The following is a 24,949-nucleotide window of genomic DNA, read 5'->3' as shown; positions in this document are numbered from 1 at the left end:
CCACCGCGTGATTTTATGTGGCCCGCCAAGGCAAACCTTACGTATCAACTTCCATCATTTTTGTTCAAATCTGCACCAGAAGTTCAAATTGTCATATCATAAATGAAACGTTGAGATATTACAAGCATTTTTCTGTTATTCTCTATTTCTGATTCCAAAACAAGTTCATAAATTTCACACGTAAATTTGATGAGGCGGTGAAAGATTTTGATGGTTTCACAGTCGTGACGGCCCTCCGAGGGGAACCGTCGGTAAAATATGGCCCGCGACAACAATGAGTTTGACGCCCCTGCCCTAACCCGACTATTAATCCTACGTGTATTATATTTTTCCTAATTTTGCAGCATTTCCCGTTTGTGTCGCTTCTTTCTTTGTCCCTCAATCAAAAGTGTCTAAATGATTAAATTGCTCATCAGCGCTTCAAATGTGCTCGTTTCTGTCCTCAGTTCGTCCCGTTGACACGTTGCCATGTTTGTTCCCGCGCCGCGTATTCATTTTTGGACGACGCAAATGTTTATTTTGACAGGAAGTACTTGAGGCGTTCGAAGGGTGTAGGCGGAATTCCCTCAGCCAATCGGAATGGAGCATTCCCCGAGCCTCGTGTATAATGCCGCGCGCTCTCGCACAAACATCCGCGCGGTGCTTCCCGCCGCCTTCACGTGAACACAGATTGGCATATTTTTTTTCAATATTCTCGGGGTTTTTTTTGTTTGTTTCTGAAAATAGAGCTGTCGTTCATATTTTTCCATAAAATACTTTCCCAGAGCGTGGAAATTGTACAAAATCATATTCTTTACTTTTGCACGAACCCTCTCAAGCTTCTACCCTTCATCATCATCATCATCCTATTTTTGTATTTCATCTACCTCCACCATCTCTCCTTCCATCCCTTTTTTTTTTTTTTTTTAACCCTCTCTTTGTCTTCTGGCCCTTCATCATCATCATCATCATCATCATTTTCTCCTGTCTGAGAAATGAGATCACGTCGGTGTCACGCAGCCGGCAAAGGCTTAGCAGATCATCTCCGGCGCACACAAAACATGGCATTTTCTCATCTGTCGTCGTCATGGCGACGGGGTGCACTCGGGGTGAAGCCAGTGTGTCCCTGGACGCGCGCACACACGTGTGTGCGTGTGTGTGTTCCCGAGCCGGTGGCCATTTGGAAGCGACTGAATGTGAACACTCAATTGTTTATTTGGCAGCGCGCACGTGTTTTCTTTCAACTTCTTGAAACACCCCAGCGGCGTGCAAAGGAGGGGGCGGCGGCGGCCCCCTCATTCCTCCGCCCCGGGCCGGGGGGCACCCGAAGGGGGCAACGGCGAGCATTACGTCCCCCCCCCCCCCCCGGCCTTCTGGCCTTGCACGATCTTCCCTGAGCGTTTTCTCCCTCACTAAAAAAAAAAAAAAAAAACTGAAGTGTAACCCGGGAGACGTGATCTGGCTCTCGCGTTTGATGCCATTTGCGCACATGTTGGTCGCGCGTTCGAGTCCCATCTTTAACCGCCGCTGGACTCGTCGTCGTTTTTGCATCCTGACAATGCCGGGTTTGTTTGATTTTTTTTTTTTTTTTCCCTGCTTCCGCACGTGATTTTATTTTTTTAACATCTCGTGACGCCGATGAATAAGAAGTCATAACTGAGGACAAGGTCGTTCTGTTGCACAGCATGCAAGCGAGCGTTCTCCACTTTATGAATTCAAAGTTTATGTTTAGCCTGTATTTTTACGACGACGTTTAACAAACCATGTCGAGGATCGACGGCGTTTTGTTGTTTTTGTTCGCTTGTCCCCCCCCCCTCCCCATTTTCACTCATGAGGGCACAAGGCAACACTTGCAAGTTAGAAAACAGTTTTATTGTAAAAAATAAAAAGTACTATCATGATGCAAAAAAATAATAATAATAGACAGCAGATTTTTTTTTTTTGCCTGTGAGACTCTTAAGTGTCCATTATTTGTCTTTCCATGATGGTTGTTTGACTTAAAAAAACATATTTTTTTTGGGGGGGGGGGGCGTAAACTCCCCTATGATAGGCGGAGGGGCTACATCGAAGGGTGGGTGTGCTGCGAGGACGACGAGGAAGGCGAGGAGGCGGCGGCGGCGACCATCGAGGAGGACGACGCCGAAGATAAAGGCTGAGGCGCGGCGGCGGCGGCCGCGGGAACCGTGGCGACGGCGGCCGAGGACCCCGAAGACGCCGAGGACGTGTCGGTCTTGCTGCTGTGCGTGACGAAGCGCAGGCATAATTTCATGGCCGGACGAAGTGTCAGGATGATTTTCTCCACCTGCACATCGTCAACACGGGAGTGACGAGGATGTCGCGTGACATTTTTTTTTTTTTTAAATAGATTATTTTAATATAATCATTTCATTTGTTTTTCAGGTTTTGGTAAAACTAGTTATTTACTTGTAATTTTATAAAACGCTTATGTGTGTATAAAGAGAGGAGAAAAGAACATATACAATCTAATCTCTAATTTCCTTTTATTCTTTTTTTAATTCTCATTTTTCTTGTATTTGCTAGGGTTTCATGTTGGTTTATTTAAACGCATTGACATCTTTGAAAATGTTTAATAAAGTATTGATTTTAATTGGGTTTCTTGTACCATTATTATTTCTTATTATATATATATATTTTTTTTCCACGTAATTTGAATGAATTATTTCCAAGTACTTCATTTGCCCCACTTATTTATCTAAATCTGTTGATGAATTTATTAACCATAAATATTTTTGTGATTAAAATGTCATTTTTTTGGGCATGGTGTATCTTGAATCCAACGGGATGAAGTCAAGGTTTACTCAATTTATTGACTTGTTTCCATAATTACGACACACTACGACTTCTATAACTACAGCATTATTATTTTAAAGTTGAGTTACGGTGAGCACTAAATTTCCTATTTTCAAGTTAAATTGTGCCCTTTTTAAAATGAATTTAAAAGTGTGCAATTTGATCAGCGCCCGTTTCATTAGTGCCGCTGACTTGCGGCGCGTTTTCTGACCTGCTCCTTGACGCTGTCGCCCGTGTACATGTACTTGATGTGGTAGAGGAAGTCGCAGATGGGGTCCATGTAGTTAAGATGGCGGCAGTGCTGGTCGACCACCTGCAGCATCTCGTAGAAGGCCACGCCGATCTGCAACGCGCACACAAGGCCGCATTGAAGCGCCACGCTCGTCCTTAAAACCTTCTCGACCGCCAACCCAACTTGCACATATGTGGACGCCGGTCGTTGCCATTCAATTTCAATAACAACGGTAGAAATACGAATAATAACAATAGCGATTTTTTTTTTTTTTTCCTGCAACCTTGTTTTACTCCAGGAAAGGTCAACTTTCTTGACCGGGCAAGTACCGGCGGTCCACTGGGACGCACTTCTTCCGTAACAACAGAGAGCTTGTCAAACTTATTTCTGTCGCGGGCCGCATTGTCGTTACGGTTTCCCCCTGTGGGCCGTCATGACTGTGAAACCATAAAAATCCTTAATCGTCATACTTACACACGGATTTATGAACGACTTTTGGAAACAGAAATCAAGGGTCAAAGGGTTTTGTTCAGGTTTGTTAACACTTATACTGCTTATAATATATGAATATCATCATTTATGACGATTGGAAATTTTGGGACATATTTTCACAAGAATGACAGATTTTGACAGAGATGATTTGCCTTCGCGGGCCACATAAAATCACGTGGCGGGCCAGTTCTGGCCCCCGGGCCTTGTGTTTGACACCTGTGATATAAGGAATCACGGCTCATCATAACGGGAAAGACATGCAACAGTGTCCCAAATTCATACATATTGGTTCATATTTCAGAAATGACCATTTCTTTTGCGGTCTCCTGTGGTGTGAACGCAAAATGGCCGCCTCATCCCCGGTACTTCACCTCACAGATGCCTCGTCGGGTGTATTGCACCGACATCATGAGGCTCTCTTTGGGGGGCATTAACGGCGAAGACAGCTGAAGAGACGTTTGTAAAACAAAAATAAAAAATAAAAATAAAAAAAAAAGAACACTTCTGATACTAAGATATATTTGTGGTCATTTTAAAGAAAAGGAGGAAAATCCTTCCTATCCATCCTAAGAAAAACCCAACTTTTCAAAAAACACTTTTTGGCATAAAAAGATTTAAAATATTACTTTAAACTTGTCTTATTTCCCCTTCAATTATTAACGAGCGGGGGCACGTTTTGACCGTTGTTGATCAGATGATGTGGAAATGATGCGCGTCGGTCACGTTTACCTCCAGCATGCATCGCGTCCTCTCCTGCTGGAAGCGTTGCAAGAAAGGTCCAACCAGGTGGTACACGTACAGCAGCTGGAACTCGGTCCGGACCACCGGCTTCAACGTCTCCGAGAGGAACCTGCGCGCACCCGCGACCGATCAAAGACGGACCCAACGGCGGCGGCGGCGGCGGAGCGAGCGGCTCACTTGGGGATGAGCGACAGCTGGCCGATGGACGAGTGGTGCCAGACGGCGTGGGCCAGCGCCAGCACGTAGCTGCAGCTGATCTCGCTGTAGCTCTGGTGGCACGCCGTGAAGTCCAACAGGGCGAAGGGGTCGCGTGACCACGCCGTCTCCGACGTCAGCGCCGGGGAGCTCATCACCGTCACGATGCGGTCGTGCAACACGATCCAGTACGGTTCCTGCCCCGTGCAAAGCGTTGAATACCGACTCCAACAACGCTTCAATGCGACGCCTTTTAGCGTATGTTCATTAAACAGCTTTACAGATAGGCAAAAAGCCTTTTTTTTTTTTTTTTTAAATAAATAAACCATCGAAAATCATTTTTACAAAATTCTAACAAAAAGTGTAGGGAGTTCCCAGGTTCGGCAGAATGTCTTAAAAAGTTTGACAAAACCTTCAACAAATAGCTGGCTTCCAACAACTTTCTACGGAAAATGTTTTCCAAATGTCAATACAACTTAAACGTTAATCATTCTCTTTAAAAAAAAAAAAAAAAAAAAAAAAAAAGGCACATGCAAATATGCATCAAAATGCCAAATATCAGCGGCGATAATCGGTCTCTCCCTTCAGTTTACGGATGAACTCAAAGTCAAACCCAATCATCGCTCACAAATCAAAAGGAATTACGAACATCTTGAAGAGCGAGCCTGGAGGGGTGTTTTGATTCTTTGCATACAGTATATTGTACTTTATCACAGTTATTAAAGCATAAAAAGATAGATGTGTAGTTCAAGAAGCATGTTGCTAAAGAGAGAGAACATGGGTGAAAACAAAAACGAAAGAAAAAAAATTGGCAATTTGAAGAGTCTCACTTGCTCGCATTCGGTTGGAAGCAGCCAGCGAGGTCCAATTTTACCCCATTGAAATGAATTTTTTTAATGACAAAAGTGCTGAGTTGCACAAAAATATGACAAAACATAAAGAGGACCCAAAGTTCAAAAAGCTGCCGAGAGTGCACGGCTGACTTCGGCCTCCTTGCCCCGCATTGGGGAGGCATGACAGTACCTTTGAGTACCTGAATATTTTGTTACTTGGGCCTCAAAGTGTGCTTCACCACACCGAGTAAAATACATAAATAAAAACAAAAATCAATCAACCGTGACGATGTAGCTTACAGGCAAGGCGGTGATGACAAGGCCGATGGCGTTCATCCACGCTGTGATGTTCTCTCGAGGAACAAGAGGTTGGCTAAAACGCGGAAATGGAAGAAAAACAAAAAACCAAACAGAAGATTAAAAAGCGGACACCTGCACGCTTCTGCATTAACAGATCCACCTATTTGCACATTTAAAAAAAAAAAAAACATTTGTTATATGCTATTGTTTGTATTTTTCCCCCTTTTCTTAAAAAAAATGTTATATTCTATTTTGTATTTTTTTCCATTTTCTTTGTTCTTTTTTTAAAAAAAATGTTATATTCTGTTTGCATTTTCCCCCTTTTCTTTGTTATTTTTTAAAAAAAAGATTTGTTTGTATTTTCTTTTTGCCTTTTTTTTGCTCTTTTTTAAAAAAAATTGTTATTTTCTATTGTTTGTATTTTCTTTTTTCATTTTCTTTGTTCTTTTAAAAAAAAACCATTTTTTTATATTCTATTGTTTATTTTCTTTGTCCCCCATCTTTGTTCTTTTTGAAAAAAATATTTCTATTCTATTGTTTGTATTTTCTTTTTTCCCTTTTCATTCTTCTTTTTAAAAAATATTTGTTATATTCCGTTTGTATTTTCTTTTTTCGCTTTTCTTTGTTGGGTGAGAGCCAACCCACGTTTATTAAAAAAAACAATTCTTTGGGTTTAAATTATATATGTACACACAAGACACACAACACACACCCTAACGCAACTACGATGGGCGTCAAAAGCACGTGTGAGCACGTACCTCTTCAGGACCACGTTGAGGAGAGCGTTGCCCACGTCCTTGCCGGGCACGGCGAGCGCCATCAGCTCCACGCAGGTGACGTGCAGGGCGTGCGCCGCCGGGTTGGGGAACTCGTTGAACCGCCAATCGCAGTTGGGGAAGGGACCCGGCGACTTGCCCGCCATGGGTGAGCGCCGCTTAAGGAAGCGCAACACGAGCTCGCTGGCGTGAATACAACAAAGCTCAGAGCACGGCCGTCGACGTGTTGGACCAATCGGGAGGCTTTTGACTGAGTTCAATTTGTCTAGCAGGAAGGATATTGTCCACCAGGCGTCCAATCAGCTTGCAGTAGTAGGTGTCGTCGGGCGTCCAAACGTTGTCGTCTCGTTGGTTCATGCCGAACTTCAGGTAGGTCTCGCTCAGGCACCAGCCGGGGGTCCGGTTGTCCTGTCCCATGAAACAAATGTCACCCTTGCTAATTCAAAAAAAAAAAAAAAAAAAATACACCTCTGTTCTTTCTTTTATATCACAGTAAATGGATTTTGTTACGTTGTGTATTCTAAATGATAAAATTGAATATACTTTTCATCTTATCTTATTTTAACGGGACTTTCGTGACGCTGCCTGTGACGTTGGCAGATTATCATTTTTGCAGTTAGCGGGACACAATAGCCACCTAGTGGACGGCAGTGGGACAGCACCACTCACAAAGTGATTTTTGTTTCTCGAGGCCGGATCAGGATGTAGTGTCCCGAACTGAACTGTGGCAAACTCCTCTCGTAGTGTTTTCGTACCTTGAGTGACAACATGATGGCGTGCACCAGCTTCCTCTTCAAGCTGGTTCTGTCCCTCAGGTGTCGCTCGTAGTAGTGAAGCGTGTTGTACAGGTAAGTCACGGGCCGGTCTGCGCACAACAGGGCTTAAGATCAGCATTTGGACTGAACCCACTCTAAGGTCTAACGGGAATAAAGAAAAGAACTTGACAGAGCACCTTTCAAGGGACCCAGTACATGTTTAAGTTTGCACGTATTCCCCGTCGGAGGGCCACCAACCGTGGAACTTGTAGAGTCCGCCCAGGTGGTCCAGCAGCGTCTCCAGAGACTTGGAGACTGGAATGAGCTCCAGGAAGCGGTGGATGACGATGTCAAAGACGGGCAGGAAGCGCAGGCACACGTTGCCGAAGTAGATGGGCATGTACTGGTGCTGGACCTGCATTGGCGGGCTGAGCTGCTCCGCGACGCCTTCGAAGTACAACTTCTCCGGGTATTTCTGGCGGAGGACGACAAGGAATGCAGTCAAACCCTCACCGGTCGCAAACCCGCTCGTTTTAACCGGTTCACAACATTTATCCAAATGTTTATTTGCTGAATACTGTATATAATTAAAACTTGTTTTGGGAAATTTCTGTGATCACAATTTTAGTTATATTGGAAAAATACGCCCCGCCAAAGCTCGGATACGTCAACTTTTTTTCGTGTCAAAAGACGACGCCCGTGATTGGCTGTCTGTTGGTCATGTGCCATTCAGCCTAGGTCTCAAAAATGGGGTCCACCTTGTGCGCAGCAACTAATCTATTAGTTTATCTGAGGTTTTGGAGAGCTATTAGGTGAGACACATTTGGTACAGTTTATTACATTAGAATTTTTGACTTTTCATGGAACATAAATGGCATCACTTATCGTGTTTTCCACATGGTCCACAAAGATGATCCCAATCCAACTTTTACCTAAAACGCACATTTTAATATTTACATTTCATAATTTATAAATTGTGAAAAGAACAAATCACTTACTGGTTTTAATCCAACCAACCCCCCCGAGCTTTTTATTTATTTATTTATTTTTTTTTTAGCATAAGCATCCAAGAGTCCCATTGATTCAAAATCAAGCAATTAAAGTGCAATTAAAGTACTGTATTTTCCGGACTATAAATCACATATTTATTTTTTTTCCCCATTGTTTGGCCAGGGGTGTGACCTATTTTCCAGAGCGACTTGTATGTGAAATTATTAACAAATTATTACTGCGGCAACCTCTACTGGGAGAAGCCAAAAGACACTCACTCTCTCTACATCCATTTTTCGAGTCGCTTATCCGTTTTTTTCACACTGACAACCATGAGGGGGCGCTCTAGGCACGTGTATCTCATGATGGATGGAGAGCACAGCTTCCGGATGAATCCGCCATTCAACTTTCCGAGAAATCATCGGATGGCTCGACAAAGTATGGGCTTCCGTGACAACCAAATCAATCCTGTCGAGATTCAGAATGGCTGGAATAGGCCAGTTGTAACTGCCGCTGATGATGAGTCTGACGCAAGCGACGTAGAAGAGGAAGCGGCGCGTCGTCTACCGCTGGAGTTGGCGGACTTGTTGAGGAGTGACACCGAGGATGACGATTTCATTGCATTTTAGTTATCGGACATTCGGAGTGACACGGATGGTTTTGGTAAACTTCTTTGAATGTTAGTTATGCTATAGTTATCGGAATAACTCTAAATATGTGATGTTAACATACCGGGGATGTAACGTAAACCCACCGTTCTCTATTTTTAATTTTAAATTGCTCATCACTTAAATTTTAAATGACACTACTGTTCTTGGTGTTGGATTTTATCAAATAAATTTCCCCCAAAATTCGATTTATACTCCAGTGCGACTTATATATATGTTTTTATGGATTTTATGGCTGTTGCAGCTTGTACGGAAAATACGGTAATCGCAGTCGGCGCAATAGTTACGAGTCCACGACACGGTAACTCGCACTTGTGAGCACGTGCGTTTGCTCGCGCTGACCTTGTGGTAGCTCATGTGCTTGTTGTGCCAGTCACTCTGCAGCCAGTGCTCGGGCGCGTTCTCCTTGACGAAGTCGTTGACCCTGTTGCGGAAGTCGTCTGACTTGAGCAGCAGGAGCTGGATGATGAAGTAGCACACCTGGGCTTCGTTGCGCTCGTGGCTGCGCATGGCCTGGCGTCCGGCGTCGAGAGAGGGTCGGGCCGTGAGCGGCGGACGGGACGGCGTCGGATCGAGACGACGGCCTTACCAGACACAGGATGACTCTGTCCAGCGTGACGATGTTGTATTTCCACACCATGTCATTGAGGATTTCGATGCACTTGTTGAGCTGCGGACCGCCGGGCGACGTGGAGAACTCGTAGACCAGGAAGTCGGCAAAGGTGCGCATGTGGGCCACGAGAGCGCGGGCGCCGATTCGCTCCAGGACCCTGAGGAAGGACAAAACAGTTGCACGTCAATACATTTTAATATTAAAGAGGTCATCTAACTGGGGAAATTGATTCAAAAACTCAAATTATAAAGATTCAATCAGCACAGGGAAAAAAAAAATACTTCATAGGCCATTTCTGCGAAAGCGGTCACACTGACTTGTAGCCAATCTGGTTGATGTGGTCAGTCTCGAGCAGCATTTTCCACAGCAGGCACAGGAAGAACGGCGGCGAGCCCTGCATGGAGAAGTGCGTGATGATGTCCTCCTCGTTGGTCATGGACTTCCACTTGCGGTACTCCTCCTCCACGTTCTTCTTCAGGTTGAAGCGCGGCTCCTGGGGAACGTTGTTCTGCTTGAAGAAAGCCTGGCGGGGGAAGACGAGCGGGAGTCAAAGCGTGGAAGTGGAGCGGCGGCGCCGAGTTCCTCGGGAGCGACGCCGACACCTGCAGCGGCGCCGGGAAGCAGGAGAGGGTGTGCGCGGCCCAGTTGTGGGGCGTGAAGTTCATGATGGTCTGCAGGATATCTTTGCACCACGTGCCGTGGATGGACTCGGAGCCCGTGAAGAAATCTACGCGAGCGCACACACACAAGACATTACATTTTTGCAAACGAACTGCAGCAGTTGAGAATGATAACACTAATAATTGTGTTGGTATCACACTAGGTTGTTTTTTGTTATTTATTTTGAAACAAATTGTTTCTGGTAGTCAGTAGCTGAACTGCACCGCATGTTTATGGACAAAGTGTGCAGCTAGAGGGCAAAGCGTGTTACACTTGCTGTCCTTCACCCAAGATGTTCCATGTGGGAAGCCTAATAATCATATTTATCATAACTTAACTTCGGTTCAACTTTTAAAACGAAGTCAAAACGTTACATGTTTACTCTAGCTTTTAATAAGGTTACAGATCCTGCTCACTTTTGCGCTATCTTGCATTATTAAATATTATGCCACCGTACTACACGTTATTACTTTTTAAATAATGCCTTTTTGCCTTTATTGCATGATGAGCTGTATGCTGCGGCATTATATGGTTTAATTTCTACTCTATTGTTTATTTGGCTGCAATATCAGAGCAGATTTTTTAAATAATTTTTTTTGTACTTTTTACGTCTTTTGTTGGAGTGTTTTAAATTAACTTATCATTATTTTTGAAATTTTATCAGCGCTTCTAAAGAGTTGGAGGTTCAGATTGTGAAAATGGAGCCGTGCGACTCGGAGGAGTACCGGTGACGTGCGTGGCTCTGGCCAGGGTGAGGATGAGCGCCCGATTCAGCTCCTCCGACTCCACCGACAGAACCGTCTTCGGGTCGTTGAGGAAGCGGGTGAACTGCAGCTGCACCTCCGAGCTGCCCAGCGCCGTGATCAGCCGCAAGGCCGTGCTCTCCACGCTACGCGCCAGGCGGCAACACCGCGTGAAAAAACAAAGCAAGCGCCTCACGGGTTACAAATGCACGTAATTCGTTCAATGACCGACATTATTGGAACGTGGTCCAATTTAATGATTCTGAAAAGAAAAAATAGCACTCCATTGTACACAGACAAAATATAACAATGTGACGTTAGGCTGACGCCACAGGGAAAAACTTCAACTAAATTACAGCTGGTGTAACCGAATCCCGGTTACCAGAGATGCAGCTGGTTCTGGTTGGTCTGCGGCACGGCAGCCAGACTGTGCAGGTGACTGAGCAGCTGGACGCGGTAGTGCGGCTGGATGTGGTGCGTGCGGTAGCTGAACATCTCCAGAAGCGTGTGGAGGATTCCCCACGCGTGGGACTTGAACACGTTGGGCAGCAGCTGGGCTGAAATCGCAGCAAAGTTCACGCTTCCATTTTCTGGCGCTGACCTGAACGTGTGACTTATAACAAGTTTGGATTAAATATTTCTCATCAAATACGAACGTCATTTTACTCCAAAGGGAATTTCAAATGCAAAAATGGTGCGAGCGTGTCAACGTGAATTGGAATTTTCAACCACGTGACTTTTCCGAACACATCAGTATACAAACACAAATGGTGAAAAAACTATAATGATAATCAATTACATTATATGATGAAATTGAGATTATATGATGGAAAAAATTCACATTATACATTATTAAAAATCAAATCGTTACAACATTGGAAAAACCAATTTGACTACAAATGTTATGTAAAGTACTGAACCGGAATAATGCATTTCAGACTTCAGTTTTAAATAATGAAGAAATACTTAAATGTATCATCAACGTTATTAGAACTTCATTTGAAAAAGGAGAAATTTTAGGGATTTACAGAAAAAAAAAAAAAATGTAATTACATTTATTGGACTAATATGATTTTCCTTTTTCATCCACAGAATTAAATATGTACAATAAAATAACATTAATTTAAATTTTATTGCCATTTGCAGACTAAAATAACTATTTAAAAAAAAAACAATGTCCTTGTAAAAATGCCCAAATTGACTCCTCAAAGGCATGTTATTTTTTCAAATCACTGACTCATATAAAGGAATGTTTTTTTTAATTATGGATTGGCGTCAGCAACCTTTGCCCTTCGCAAGTCGAAGACATAAAAATTGTGAGAGTCTGCGAAACTCACTAATGAAGCCTTTGATGCCCAAGGACTCGATCTCCATGTAGACCAGCAGTCTGCTGTACGTCTCCACGAAGGCGGGCGCCAGGGCGACGCTGGACTTGGCGTGGGCCAGCTTGATGACCCGCGTGGCGATGCTGTGGATCAGACTGGACGGACAACAGCCAACCACCTGAGCGTCGTGCGTTTCCGAGCCGGGATTTCATCTGCGCGCGGGGAGCCTGCGACGGACCTCATCTTGGCGTGCACGGTGACCGAGTCCAGCAGGTTCATGGGCAAGGGAGTGAAGGAGCCCAGCGCCATGCAGTTGGTGCCCGGCAGGTTGATCCTCATGGACTGGGTGCCGTAGATGGTCTCCACCAGGACGCCCATGGGCACCCCGAAGCAGTCCGAGTTGGTGCTGTAGGCGTTGCACAGCAGGGCGATCTTGTAGTCGGACATGCCCAGAGATTTGTTGCGTAACGACTGCTGCAGGAACCTGAAAGAAGCAAAGTAACAGGGCCAGCTTTGAATTTACACCCTCGAACTTTTGGGGTGGCACTCATATGTCTTGTAATTGTACATTGGCAAAATAGGTTATTCGGTAAGCTGATGAATTGGAACATAAAGGTAATTCAGGTTCTTGTTTGAGTAGCAAAGTTATTCCCGAGTCAAATACGCAAAATGTCTGTCGATTCATTAATGCCACATAAAAATGCGTCACACAGCATTTCTGCACATTATTTTGCAACGTGATGGTGTTCCTTAAGAGTTGCTTTAGGTCACTGTAACTCACTGCTGCCTGCCCACCACTGCAAAATTCACATTTTTCCTTACTCGTGGTGCAGCTTCAAAGAGTGCGGAATGGGAATCTGCAGGTTGGAGTTGTCGCTTTGAGCCTTGCGGTTGAGGTGGATCCAGATGCAGGTCATGGCGAAGGCGTGGGTGGACTGCGGCTTATTAATGTCCGGAACGGGAATGCACTGGGAAAACGCAGGGGGAGAGAATATTCCGCGTTTAGATGGACGATAAGGTAATGTCGGTAACGAGAAGCAACGGACCTCTTTTTCGGGATACAGCAGGTCAAAGAGCTTCATGACAGGCAGGAAGTCGGCCAAGGCGTTCTTCTGAATGCTTCCCGATATGAACTGCAGCAGGACCCACATCAGGTGGTCCCTTCCTTTGATAAGGCCCCTTCCTGCAAGCTGCAGGACAGCAAAACAACCAAACAAACAAAACGAGGGGGAGATGCAGAAGGAGGATCATGATTGAAAGTTATTTGTCGAGATACTCAGGGGGCCCTTCCCATGCACCCCCTCCCCAGACACACACACTATGACGCTGCACTGCTTGTATTTACATTTCTATTGCTTAAAGCATTATAACTCTGCCACATAGTTGCTATCCGTTAGCTCCTCTACAGCCTTTCCCATTATGTGTTAGCATTAAGCTAGCTGCCTTTCAGGCAAAAGACGTGTGGTTGTTGTAAATAGACAAAAGTGAACCCTAACACCCCAGTTGGTGTTTCCCCACAAGAACCGAAAGCGCTCTGTTCGGTGGGCTGAGCGCCTCTCACCTTCTGATGCAGAGAGAGCACCATGTGCGGGAAGCTGGCGAACTGGAACAGGACGAAGAAGATGAGCTGCGACGAGAGGTGCTGCCACAGCAGCTGGCTGGTGCCGCCCACGTCGGCGTCAAAGTGCTCCTCGCTCTCGGAGCGCTCCATGGCGTACACCACCAGGTCCACCAGCTGCTCCTCCAGCACGGGACAGCGTTGCTTTTGCTGCCGAGCGGGAGAAAGCGAGAAGTCAGCAGGACAACGTGGGGAGTCGAAATCCGGACACAGCGAGGCGACTGAATGTAGAAAAAAGCCGGACGGGTCTCATTCACCGACAGGTTTGCGCAAAAATCCATCATCAATGTGTCTTTTCCTCCATTACAAAAGCTCAGCAATATTTGTAATTGGTACATAAACATGCTCGAGCAAAATAACAGCTTTTTCTTTCGACTTAGCTTTGTTTGTTAACTATTTGATTTTGCTTTAAACGTAGCACTACCAACTGAGTCATTTGTCAAAAAACATTGTGCATTACCACGGTCACCCCGAAGGGTGCCTGCAAAACATTGGAGGCTTTTCACTTATACAAATTAGGAGCGAATTGCAAATCATTATAAAAATTGATTTAAGAGCACAATGTATTGGCATCGTCAATGCGATATTTCGGCATAAAATGTAAGAAAAATCCGAGACGAAAACGGTACAAAACAGTCGTGGGCATGCGACCAGTGCGTCATTCTCGGCAAACTTCAGCATGCCACATCAAAATAACGACACATTTTGCCATAATCGTATCTGACAAACACGTCACGGGCTGCTCAATGATGGAGGGCTGGAGAAAGGAGAGAGAGGGAGACTGAATGAAAAGAGCGGGGAGGGGTGCAACGCGGTGAGGGATTTGTTTATTCGTTGATGTATTAATGTATTTATTTTCCCCCCTGCTTACAAATGCTCCGTGCAAACCTTTCTGACATGCGTGACGAGGAGCCAGGAGACAGCGGGAGGAAAAGAAAAATCCACCTCGCTTAAAAAAAGTGACGACTATGAGAATTTAAAAGTATAGACATTATAGCATCTGGTGGAAAAATGTGAGCATATGCGACGCGGAACTCAGTTTGACGTCATCCCGAGGCGGTTTGGCGGCCTCGCGTGTAAAATAATTGCAGACGCCGGCCGGCGGAGGAATGGCGAAGGTGCCCTCCTTTCAATTCTAGGGAGGGGAAGAGTCATAAATTTACGAGAATGAAGTCGTAATATTACAGGTAAAAAGATGTTTTACGAGAACAAGGTCATCATATTACAGTAAAAAAACCAAAAAAATGCAATTTAATAAGATGAAGGTCCTACTGTCATCATTGAATAAGAAAAAAAGTAATAAAATCATCATATCAACATAATATGTCATACTTTTAAGAGCACAGTCAACCTGTTAAGAGTCTTTAAAAAGTCTTCATTTTATAAGACTACAGTTATAATATTCGGTTAAAGTCATCATTTTTTTAAAGAAAAACATTGTCATTTTTCAAAAACTCTATCACGAAGATTCCATAAAGTAATTTTATGGGTTAGGTAAATGATAATCGCATTTTGTCATTAAATCGTAATTTCGCACTCAGGCTGAATGGGTGATTTGCCGTCGAGTCGATGAGGGGGAGGGCGAGGGACCGGGGGGAGGACAAAGAGGAAAAGAAGGAGGAGCAAGGAGGAAGGAGGAAGGAGGACATACCTGGGCAATGTTCAGAGTCTTACCGAGACCAGCGCAGGAGAGAAACAGAAAGAGGGAGGAAACAAAAGAAAAGAGGGAGACACAGAGAAAGAGAAGAGTGGTGACTCACGAGCGAGCGAGGAGGTCGTTCGCCACCAATAAAACAGCATGCAGATGGGGGGGGGGGGGGGTGTCACTGTTTACATTTGGACATTCGGTCACCTTCAGTTTTGACCGCATCCACAGGTCAGGCAAACACCAGTGCATTGTGGGTCAAAAGTGGCTTGTTCGGCATGTACGCAAGCAAGTCTGTTTAGCAGGGTGGCGCAGAGGATCGCCGAAGGAAGGAAAAGACCGAGGCGAGGCGACGGCAGGGTTTCCCGGGCAAAGGCTCACTTTGGAACGCATTTTGGGTTTTTTTTTATTTGTTTTTTCTGATGAGACCATATAAAAACGACCCTTGGATCGATTCCAAAGTGTCGGTCGGACTGTCTACAAGAGGGTACAAACACATCCATCATTCCATCAATTTTCTTAGCTGCTTATCCTCACGGGGGTCGCGGAGAGTGGCGGACCCTATCCCAGCTGTCAACGCGCAGGAGGCGGGGAACACCCTGAACTGGTTCCCAGCCAATCGCAGGGCACAACGAGACAAACAGCCGCACTCACAATCAGACTTAGGGCCAATTTAAAGTGTCCAATGAATGTTGCATGTTTGTGGGATGTGGGAACAAAATGGAGTGCTCGGAGAAAACCCACCCACGCAGGCGCAGGGAGAACATGCAAACTCTACACAGGCGGGGCCGGCATTGAACCCAGGACCTCAGAACTGCGAGCCCAACGCTTTACACCTACGCCGACATGCACAACAGTATAATAATAATGGATGGGGTGATATTGGTGAGAAAATCATTTTGCACCAATTTTTAGGGGGAAATAATAATTTTTTTTCAAACAAAAGTCATGAAAAGAAAATGCAAAAGGTTTTGGGAATATAATGCGGTGAAACACACACACACACACACAGGGACACATTTGTTTTTCCATTGCAACTACCCTAATTTCCGGCCTATAAGCCGTGACTTTTTTCACACGTTTTCAACCCTGCGGTTTATGCGGTGATGTGGTTAATTTGTGCATTTTTTTTAATGGTCGCAAGGGGGCACTCGAACGGAAAAGGTAAGAGTGAGAACGAGGGAATATATGTGCCGAGGAAGTGACTTTTACAGGTCCAGCCCTGTTAGCGCTGCGCTAACGTGTTATTGGCGTGTCTCGGTGATTTTTACCAGTATGTTGTTTTTAACCGGCCCTGTTAGCGCAGTGGCGCTAGCATTAGCATGGCGGCACTAGCGTTAGCGCTAGCTAGTGTTAAACTCTCTGCGTCCCATCTTTCTGTAAATATCTCATGTTTCAAGGTCGGTTTTAATGTGGGCACTTGCGCCTTTTACACAACTGCGGCCAATGCATGTACCAAATGGTATTTCCTTTACAAATGTACTGGGTGAGACTTATAACCAGGTGCGCTCTGTCGGCCAGGAATTACGGTACATTTTAAACTTTTTTTTGTGGTATATTTTTTTCCTTTTAGCGTGGCCCCTTATATTCCACGGTAGCATTCCAAATCTAACTTTTTTTTTTTTTTGTCTCGCGGCGCAACGGTGGTACATTATGCTTTCGTGGGAAACACTGACGCAGCAAATTGGAAAAGGCAAGGAAAGGAAGACGCAGGAAATGGGACTCTAAGCTAGGGATGTGCTAAGGGAAAAAAAACCAATGCTATTTGGTTTTATGAAGAAGAAGTAGGGCTTTTGAGAGGAGGGGGAAGGGTCAATGTGGACGACGATACCTGTTTGCTGAGCCCTAACATGTTGCACACCATTTCTCTTGAGTAGGGCTGCTCCAGCACGTAGCGCAGCAGGCCCGTCTGCGGCTCGAACAGGTCCTGCGCGTGCATTGGGACGACCATCAGTACAGCGATGCGTGCGCGTGTACGCAGGCGCCCGTACCTTGTCGAATGGCAGCATGCCTTTGAGCGGGAAGCGGAGCGTGGTGGGGTCTAATTTCCACGAGTTGCAAATGGCGCCGCTGTTGTTCACCACCGGCAACAGGCTACAGCGACCTGCGTGGACCACAATATGAGGTACACTCCCTCTGAAAAATGCTCAGAATTGTTTCCGCGATCGTTGTCTTACCACAGATGGAGTTGATTCTGGCGGTGGGTCGAAAACTGTCCACAAAGTCGGATATCAGGCTGCCGAGAAGCTATGAGCGCAAGAGGTGCATTTAGAAAAAACACTTCGCACACATAAATAGACAATTTGACTGACCCAGTGTGACAGCTGCCCCTCTGGGTAGAGTTTTCGGATCTCTGTGACTGCAAAGTAGGCAGGAAGGAGGCAGGCGTTCCTATCTAGGATGTACTCCACCACCTCAACACATGATCATTCATTTTCATTCATTCACTCGCAAGGACAATGCACAATTGAACACTTGAAACAAAAAAAAGATTCTATGCGGGACGCACGCACCTCTCTGGCTGTCAGCAGCTGCCGCACAATGGCCGAGCTGACGGTGATGGGAATGGTCTGGATTTTATCCAGCACGGCCTTTAGCAGGTCTCGAACGCCCTGAGACGCGGACACGGAGAAGCGCGCAGATTTTAATTTGCGTTGCGAGATCCTGAGCTGGCGCGGGCAAAAGAGTCATTGCGGGACGGAACGTAAACCTCCAAAAAAAGAAGGTTACAAAATAAATCATTTCAAAAACAGAAATGACGAGACGACAAAAAAATTGTGGAAGGACGTGTAAGTATTACATATGATAAGGATAATGATATAAAATACTGTAAATGCTGTAGGGTAAATTCCATCCATCCATTTTCTGAGCCGCTATTTTTAAATGTTAAATGCGTTTTTTTTTTGTTTTTTTTTAACATACATAAAGATAAAAGCAAGTAGAATGTGTGCATCAAAAACCTTGTAGTCGACCCCGCCAATGATCTTGCGGATGAATCCGAAGGTCAGCGCCCACAGCTGAGTCCTCTCCCACTCCAAGTTGTCTGAGCTGATCAGAGCGGCGCAAACCATCCTGACACACAAATACACAATTTCACGATCACCTGACCGCGTCCCTGAAAAAGTCAGCGTCGTCATCATTGCAAAGGCAAAGCAATCCGTGGACTGGAAGTTCCTTTTAAGATACAAACCAGTAAGTGCGTGCGTACCTCGGTGGCAAGAGATTCGTCTCGATAGCCATGGCCAGACAGTCGTAGAGGAAGGAGATTCTTTTGGGACAGTGCTGGCTGTGTGTGAAGCGGACAATCCACTGGACGCACTGCTCATGGGACTCCTGCAGGGAGACTGATTCCGTCAAGTCACGCAGATTGTTCATTTGTGTGTGTACAAACCTGAGGCAGCGTTCCCCAGTATTGCTGGAAGGCTCCCAGACAACTGACCAACTTTGTCCTCTCATCTGGACTGTCCATGCACATCCTGAATGTACAATTTGTCACACAAATACAGTTTGAAACCAATAAACAGAGTATACGTGCATTTGTGTGGAACATTACCCGGCAAAGGCCTCCTCCACCATCTCCGTTCTCTGAGAAAATTGCAGGACAGAGAGAAACCATCAAGTGGGGGGGGGGAAAAAAACATTGAATAGAAAGGTAATGCAATACTTGTTTATTCATATTTAGTAGCTAAATAAAATGTGCAAATTATTGTACTCAGGTCTCGGTTTAATGTAGTACTGTAACAACAATTAACATGGGAATATTGGTAAATAGTGCAGTTATACCTGTCGATTATATAGTTCAAATGTTAAAGCTAAAATGTAAGTGTAAAATTTTGGGAATATTATCCTGAAAAACTGCTAAAATGAAGCCCGTTTGCTTAGAATTTGTGACAAATACAAATCTGTATAAAGTGACACAACAATACGCGTGCGTGCGTGCGTGTGAACGTCACCGGTGCCTTGCAATAATACGCAAAAACGCCAAAGAAGCGATATTACCACAACATCCTCAAAGATGCTCTGAAGCTGCGTTTCCATGGTCAATGACATATTTGCGGCAGAAGGCGCCTCCTTTTGCGGCCAAACCCACCCGGTTTCGCCTCTCCCTCGATTACTGAGCTTGCTAGCAAATAACAGCAGAGTGAAGGAGCAGAGTCCTACCGCCAAAATAGTCCGGGCTCAAACTGTGAACGAGGCCGTACAAAGTTCCGGTCTCTTTGGATGAACGGATCAAGGATCAATTACAATACTTTTACAATGTATATTATTATATATGAGCATATATAATTAACTAATATATATTAATATACATAATATTATTAAATTATATGTTATACTTACTCTTGAGCACCAGTGCATTATCTAGCGACGATATTCTTCATTGTCGATGTTTCTCCGTCTCTGTATTTGCCCGTCTTTAGAACCTTGTCCAAGTACTTCTTAAAAATTACGTTTTATTAATATGGTAAATATTGACGGGCTTCAAGTCTTGTTTGTGTTTGTAAACATTTTGGTTTTTGTTTTCTCAGCGCACGCACGCGCGCTCGCTCACCGGCTCACCTTGTCCTTGTACTTGTATGGCAGCATTCTTTTACATTAATGATTCTCTCTTTTTCTTTTCTGTCGCATTCGGAAAATAGCAGTCAATGTGACTGAACATGAGCCCCTTTTCTCACAAATGTGGGCTTTATTTTTTTGTAATCCTCTGGGGAGCGTCCTCGACAACAGGTATGTGAGACTTTACTTGTGTATCTTATTACAACTTTATTTACGCTTACATGCGTTTATCATTAACATGGCGAATCTGTTGCCATGTTCCTTTAACGCAACTTGCTACTATATTGAATTTCATATTTGGTTCTGGAACCGAATACGGCTCAGATTGTGTGTTGTGTTGCTTTCTGAAAAGCACACATGGAGAGGCATTGTTTTTTTTTTGCCAATTTATGACTTGGCACACTTTGGAGTCTGGAGTTGATCAGGGCGTGTGTCCTGAGAGCCGGTTTGATTTAATGGGCCTTTTCTGATGTTATTTATTTATTTTTTTTTCAGTTGCCAGGATTGACCTAGTTTTGCCAAGTACATTTTTTCCCCCTCAATAATAGTTCATGCCTCAAAGTGATTCCCCCCCCCAAAAAAAAAAAAAAAAAAACAAATTTGCTTATTTTCCCCAGCTGATGTGCACTGCTTCCATGAACAAAAATGGCTGCGGACAGAGAAGTACAAGTTTCAAAAAGTAGTTTATTGCCAACATGTTTCTATATTTAGCAACTTTAAAAAAAAATGCTCATGGGAAAAAAAGTTTTCAAAGTTTATCTGGAAAAATAAAGCAAAGGGGGAAAAATACAGGCTATTTTGAATAATATCTCTGGCAGGTGGAAATTAATTAAATTTGAATTTTTGTTTGAAAGAATTGGGCATTTTATCTTGTTTTTACTGTGATTTTTTTTTTTTTTTTTTTGCCCCGATAGTACAGGAAATAATTACAAGCCGATGATTATTTGCGCTCTTTATTAAAGTCCTATTCCCATTGCAACTCCCGCCCCCCACCCGTGCAGGCTCGTTCCTTCCCCCCACCCCGGTTAACGTCAGCTTCTCATCGCTGAACCTGAGGAACTTAGTCCAATGGATCCCAGGCCAGGGAACTCCGGACGGCACCCGCTACACCGTCCAGTTGGCTATGTAAGCAAGTCCACCGCCCCACGTACTGTACCGAGCAATTCGACTTCAGCGGCCATCCCTCCTCTGCAGATACGGCGACAGCGTGGAGGGCACCAAAGGCAAGCGGGTGAACTGGAGGCCCGTGCCGTGGTGCAAGGAAACGGGGAGGACGTGGTGCGACGTGAGCCGCGAGACGTGGGACCTGCAGCAGGAGTACTACGCGCGGGTGCGCTCCGTGGGCTCCGCGTTCTCTAAATGGGTCGTGACAGACACGCGCTTCGCCCCGAAATCTGACAGTAAGTTTGTCGAGCTAGCGCCTCCTCCTACGCCGCTGCGGACGTCACTAAGACAGAAATCTGATTTTTCTAAAATCGTCCCGAACCAAAACCTCAAATTTGTTGATTAATTGTCCAGGCATAAAACTTCGTATCTTTCCCCTACAGCTACGTTTGGGCCACCTCAAATCTCGGTGGAAGTGAAGGATAACAACGCGATCATCCTCCTGTCGGGACCAATCAGGTACCAGCCAGACGAGCACGCCCCGCCCATTTCCATGGCGTCCATCTACCCGCGGATGACTTACAACCTTTCGGTGCACAACACGCGCCAAGAGCAGGTGGTGAGTTCCCGGAAAAAGGATTACCAGGTGTGGCAAAAGAGTTCGAGGACTGGTGTCCTAATTGGAGGTAGTTTCAAAGCCAAAACGACAAACAAAATTTTCCCTACAAAGTTGAACGCCCGGTACAATGTCCGTCACGACAAAGAATGCGATCAACAAAACAACGAGTGTCTTGCTTTCTTCAACCTCTGCGAAGATGAACTGATTCCACTGAAGGCGCTGGACTTTGGTCTGCCGGCGCTACGCCAAGACCCTTGACTCTCCTGAGCAAGTCCAGTCACATTGTTCTAATCATCAATCCCTCTTCTCATTAGTTGATGACCTCATGCAGAGGATATTATCGGCTGCGACTCCAGGGCCAAAAGTTGGGAGTTTGTAGTTAAGGTTTAAGAATACATCTTTCGTGACACCAGTCCCGTTTTATTTTTCTGGCAGATCTTAGTGTTTATAAAAGTGCATTTTACCAAAAAAAAAAAAAAAAAAAACAAACAATAACTCCCGTTACCATTCCGCAGCATCATTTCCCCGTCAGCTCCAGCCAGTACAAATACAGGCTGATGGATTATGACAGCGAATATTGCTTCTCGGCAAAAGCCAAATTACTGTCCCTGCACTCCTACTGCCACCAGTCGGAGAGGCACTGCATCAAGACGGCCAAAGGTACAAACTAAATGTGCTTGTTTGTCCGTCCGAAAAACATATTTCTTTGCAACATCCACGTCTTATTTCCTACAGATCCTGTCAGCGGCCAGGTGTGGATGGTGGTTGTGGGTATTGCGGTTCCGTCGCTGTGCATCTGCGTTCTTCTTGTGATCAGCTACATTCTCTATCACTACCTGATGGGGAATGGACAGAAAAGACCCAATACCTTGGTAATGCTAAAAACGGGGGTATCCGTAGTTTAGACACTTGGTATCGCCGGTCAAAAATCAAAATCCAGATCAGGCACTGCATTTATGCATCATTAGGAGTGCCGAGATAGGAGCAGCAGTTTGTCAAAAGATAATTTTCCCAACCAGAGGCAACCTTGACCATTTTCTCACATTGGGACAAAGGGGAAGCATGTTTGATTTGGGGCAATTGACCCCCAAAAGCGATGAACGATGGTCAACGCACAGCAAAGACAATTCATTTTGACTTTGCCTGTGTAAATGTACAGAAAGGGAAGAACTCCGAATGGGTTCGAGAGAGTCCTCATGGTTCCATGGGCCTCCTGGAACAGTTTTGTCACGAGCATGGATTAAAGTATATTGTGTAAAGAAAGCGGATCGCTCCCCACAACGTGTCTTTATCAGTTCTTGACCTATGACCATTTCTTGATCCGTGCCATCCTATATTCAAATTTTACACACTATCCCACCGATTACTATGAAACATTCCAAGAAACTGTGACACTCTTTTCTCACGCTGCTCTTTTTTTTTTTTTTACCTGCAGGACTTGGTTTTTTTAGGACATCAAATTATGCCCTTACCGCAAGACCTCATCACTCGCCTCAACAGCGAGTGCTCTTCGGACGACGACGACGACAGCGCATCGGGCTGCGGATCTCCCAACGCCATCCAGAATCCACAACCGGCACCACAGCCAGTAGAACCCATTAATTACTTGCCGAGCTACGGCGAGATTGTGATGTGTACGACAGAGGCCGGTGCACAGGGCGACAACCACCCTGAAGAGAATGACAGCCACCCCGCATCTCAGTGCTACTTCCCGCAAGCGCAAAGGAGTGATCCTCCGGAAAATGCGGCCCAAAATCAAGCAGACTTTTCACCGTACTCGTATTTGGCCAATACGGCTCCAGATGGCCTAAGGATACCAGTGACCAAGGGGAAGGAGGTCACAGGGACCCCGTACAGGATGCAAAATGAAGACGTTCAAAGCGTGCCACCCCCTTTTGCCTGCCATGGCGGCCCTTCGGACCTAACCGCTGACGACTATGGCGTCCTTGTGCCGACTGCGGCGGAGCAAGACGAGGAGGGAGGACCGCTCTGCATTGACTGGGGCCCACAAATGACGCAGTTGGTGCTGGAAACGACGGTGATGCAGGGGGAGGACGGAGGAGGCGGCGAGACGGTGGCAAATGGCGATCTGAGGTCGGAAAAGGGGTTTCTCGGGCAAGCGTCGGAGGAGGAGGCGGGGCCGCCGCAGGCCGGCGCTGCAGGCTGGGAGATGGATGAATTCGTAAAAAATTGGAACTTGGTCATCTCCATGAATGAGTAGCGCCGCCTGAGCACGCGGACCTGGAGCATGGGGTCTTCTTTCATTCCACTGTTGCACCTTTTTGACTGTTTGGGGCCACCATACTTGGACTTTGAACTGTGTGAACGTGCGTCAAAACAACCCTTTTGCACATTTATTATTATTTTATTTTATTTTTTTTTGGAAGCAAAATTGGAGCATCACAGATGAAGCACAAACCCTTTCACGTAGAAACAAAGAAATCAAGATGTTGGCTCCCAGAAAGCAGCATGCATGGTTTTAGGGCTGCATCTATTGAATATTTGTAGAATTAAGATATTCTCAGTCAATCAATATTAACCTATTAATTATTTGAATAATCACATAAAACATTTTACTTGGACTTGTCGCCGGCCTCATGTTCTACTGTAGCATCTGTGACTTTGAGTGGGTATGGCTTTAAAAAGCAGGGCCTGGGCCTAGTGAGCGACGTGCGTGACAGGAAATGAGTGTGTGGAGTTAATTGGTTGTTAAATGGTCAACCCGTTAGCCAGTCTGCACGTTGAGTGACTTGTGGTCATCGAAACCAGCGTTTATTCAATAAAGCAACTGGAAGTGCACCGGTTACGTCGTCTATCCTTCGCCACTTGTTGGTACATTACGCTAACTAGCAACGGTAGGCGATATTCAAGGAATGAATCGATTAGTTTCTGTGTTGCCGATTGTAGCGGTGCCGTCGTGCGACACGTTGCACTTGATCTTTCGCCGACTACTTGTAATATCTTTCTACCGTCGCACCATCATATTTCTAAACGGTGCTGCATGCGACTGCAGTAACGCTTTCTTTTCATCTATCATCCGCACCAACATTTAATCTCATCCGGCTTGTTTTGTTTCTTGTTTTTTTTTTTTTTTTTTTTGCATTAATTCGGTCACACATAACTTCTTTCTTGGGGAATCGTGTACAGATATTGAAGTACTCAGTACTGTTGCTGTCACTTAAAGTCACGTCATGTCATTATCCAAGCTGTTGCGGGAAAGCTGGAGCCTATCCCTGCCAGCTTCGGGCGAAAGGCGGACTACACCCTGAACTGGTCGCCCGTCAGTCACAGGG

General features: G+C 45.2%; 2 protein-coding genes across 2 annotated transcripts; one reads left to right on the top strand and one right to left on the bottom strand.

Annotated features, from left to right (window-relative positions):
• Positions 1 to 1,829: 1,829 nt before the first annotated feature.
• On the bottom strand, positions 1,830 to 19,553 carry med23 (mediator complex subunit 23). Its single transcript, XM_061812515.1, has 30 exons — positions 19,376 to 19,553; positions 18,930 to 18,961; positions 18,768 to 18,852; positions 18,585 to 18,709; positions 18,337 to 18,448; positions 17,890 to 17,988; positions 17,689 to 17,790; positions 17,554 to 17,623; positions 17,368 to 17,480; positions 17,208 to 17,303; positions 13,675 to 13,881; positions 13,160 to 13,303; positions 12,936 to 13,081; positions 12,352 to 12,597; positions 12,126 to 12,268; positions 11,171 to 11,345; positions 10,771 to 10,934; positions 9,988 to 10,112; positions 9,703 to 9,908; positions 9,362 to 9,542; positions 9,115 to 9,285; positions 7,373 to 7,589; positions 7,115 to 7,224; positions 6,641 to 6,767; positions 6,342 to 6,507; positions 5,584 to 5,656; positions 4,433 to 4,647; positions 4,244 to 4,364; positions 3,002 to 3,133; positions 1,830 to 2,281 (listed from the first exon to the last, which is right to left on the bottom strand). Exons 1-30 carry the CDS (start codon positions 19,424 to 19,426, stop codon positions 2,039 to 2,041), a joined length of 4,197 nt encoding a protein of 1,398 aa, XP_061668499.1. The 5' UTR covers positions 19,427 to 19,553; the 3' UTR covers positions 1,830 to 2,038.
• Positions 19,554 to 19,964: 411 nt separating this feature from the next.
• Positions 19,965 to 23,916, top strand: il20ra (interleukin 20 receptor, alpha). The gene is made up of 7 exons (XM_061812925.1): positions 19,965 to 20,104; positions 20,935 to 21,058; positions 21,128 to 21,333; positions 21,481 to 21,656; positions 22,172 to 22,316; positions 22,392 to 22,528; positions 23,092 to 23,916. Exons 1-7 carry the CDS (start codon positions 20,035 to 20,037, stop codon positions 23,875 to 23,877), a joined length of 1,644 nt encoding a protein of 547 aa, XP_061668909.1. The 5' UTR covers positions 19,965 to 20,034; the 3' UTR covers positions 23,878 to 23,916.
• Positions 23,917 to 24,949: the final 1,033 nt, after the last annotated feature.

Source organism: Syngnathoides biaculeatus, chromosome 23, assembly GCF_019802595.1.
Source record: "Syngnathoides biaculeatus isolate LvHL_M chromosome 23, ASM1980259v1, whole genome shotgun sequence".
Taxonomy (NCBI): domain Eukaryota; kingdom Metazoa; phylum Chordata; class Actinopteri; order Syngnathiformes; family Syngnathidae; genus Syngnathoides; species Syngnathoides biaculeatus.
Note: the sequence above shows the minus strand (reverse complement) of the source record. Positions and strands in the feature narration are given on the sequence as shown.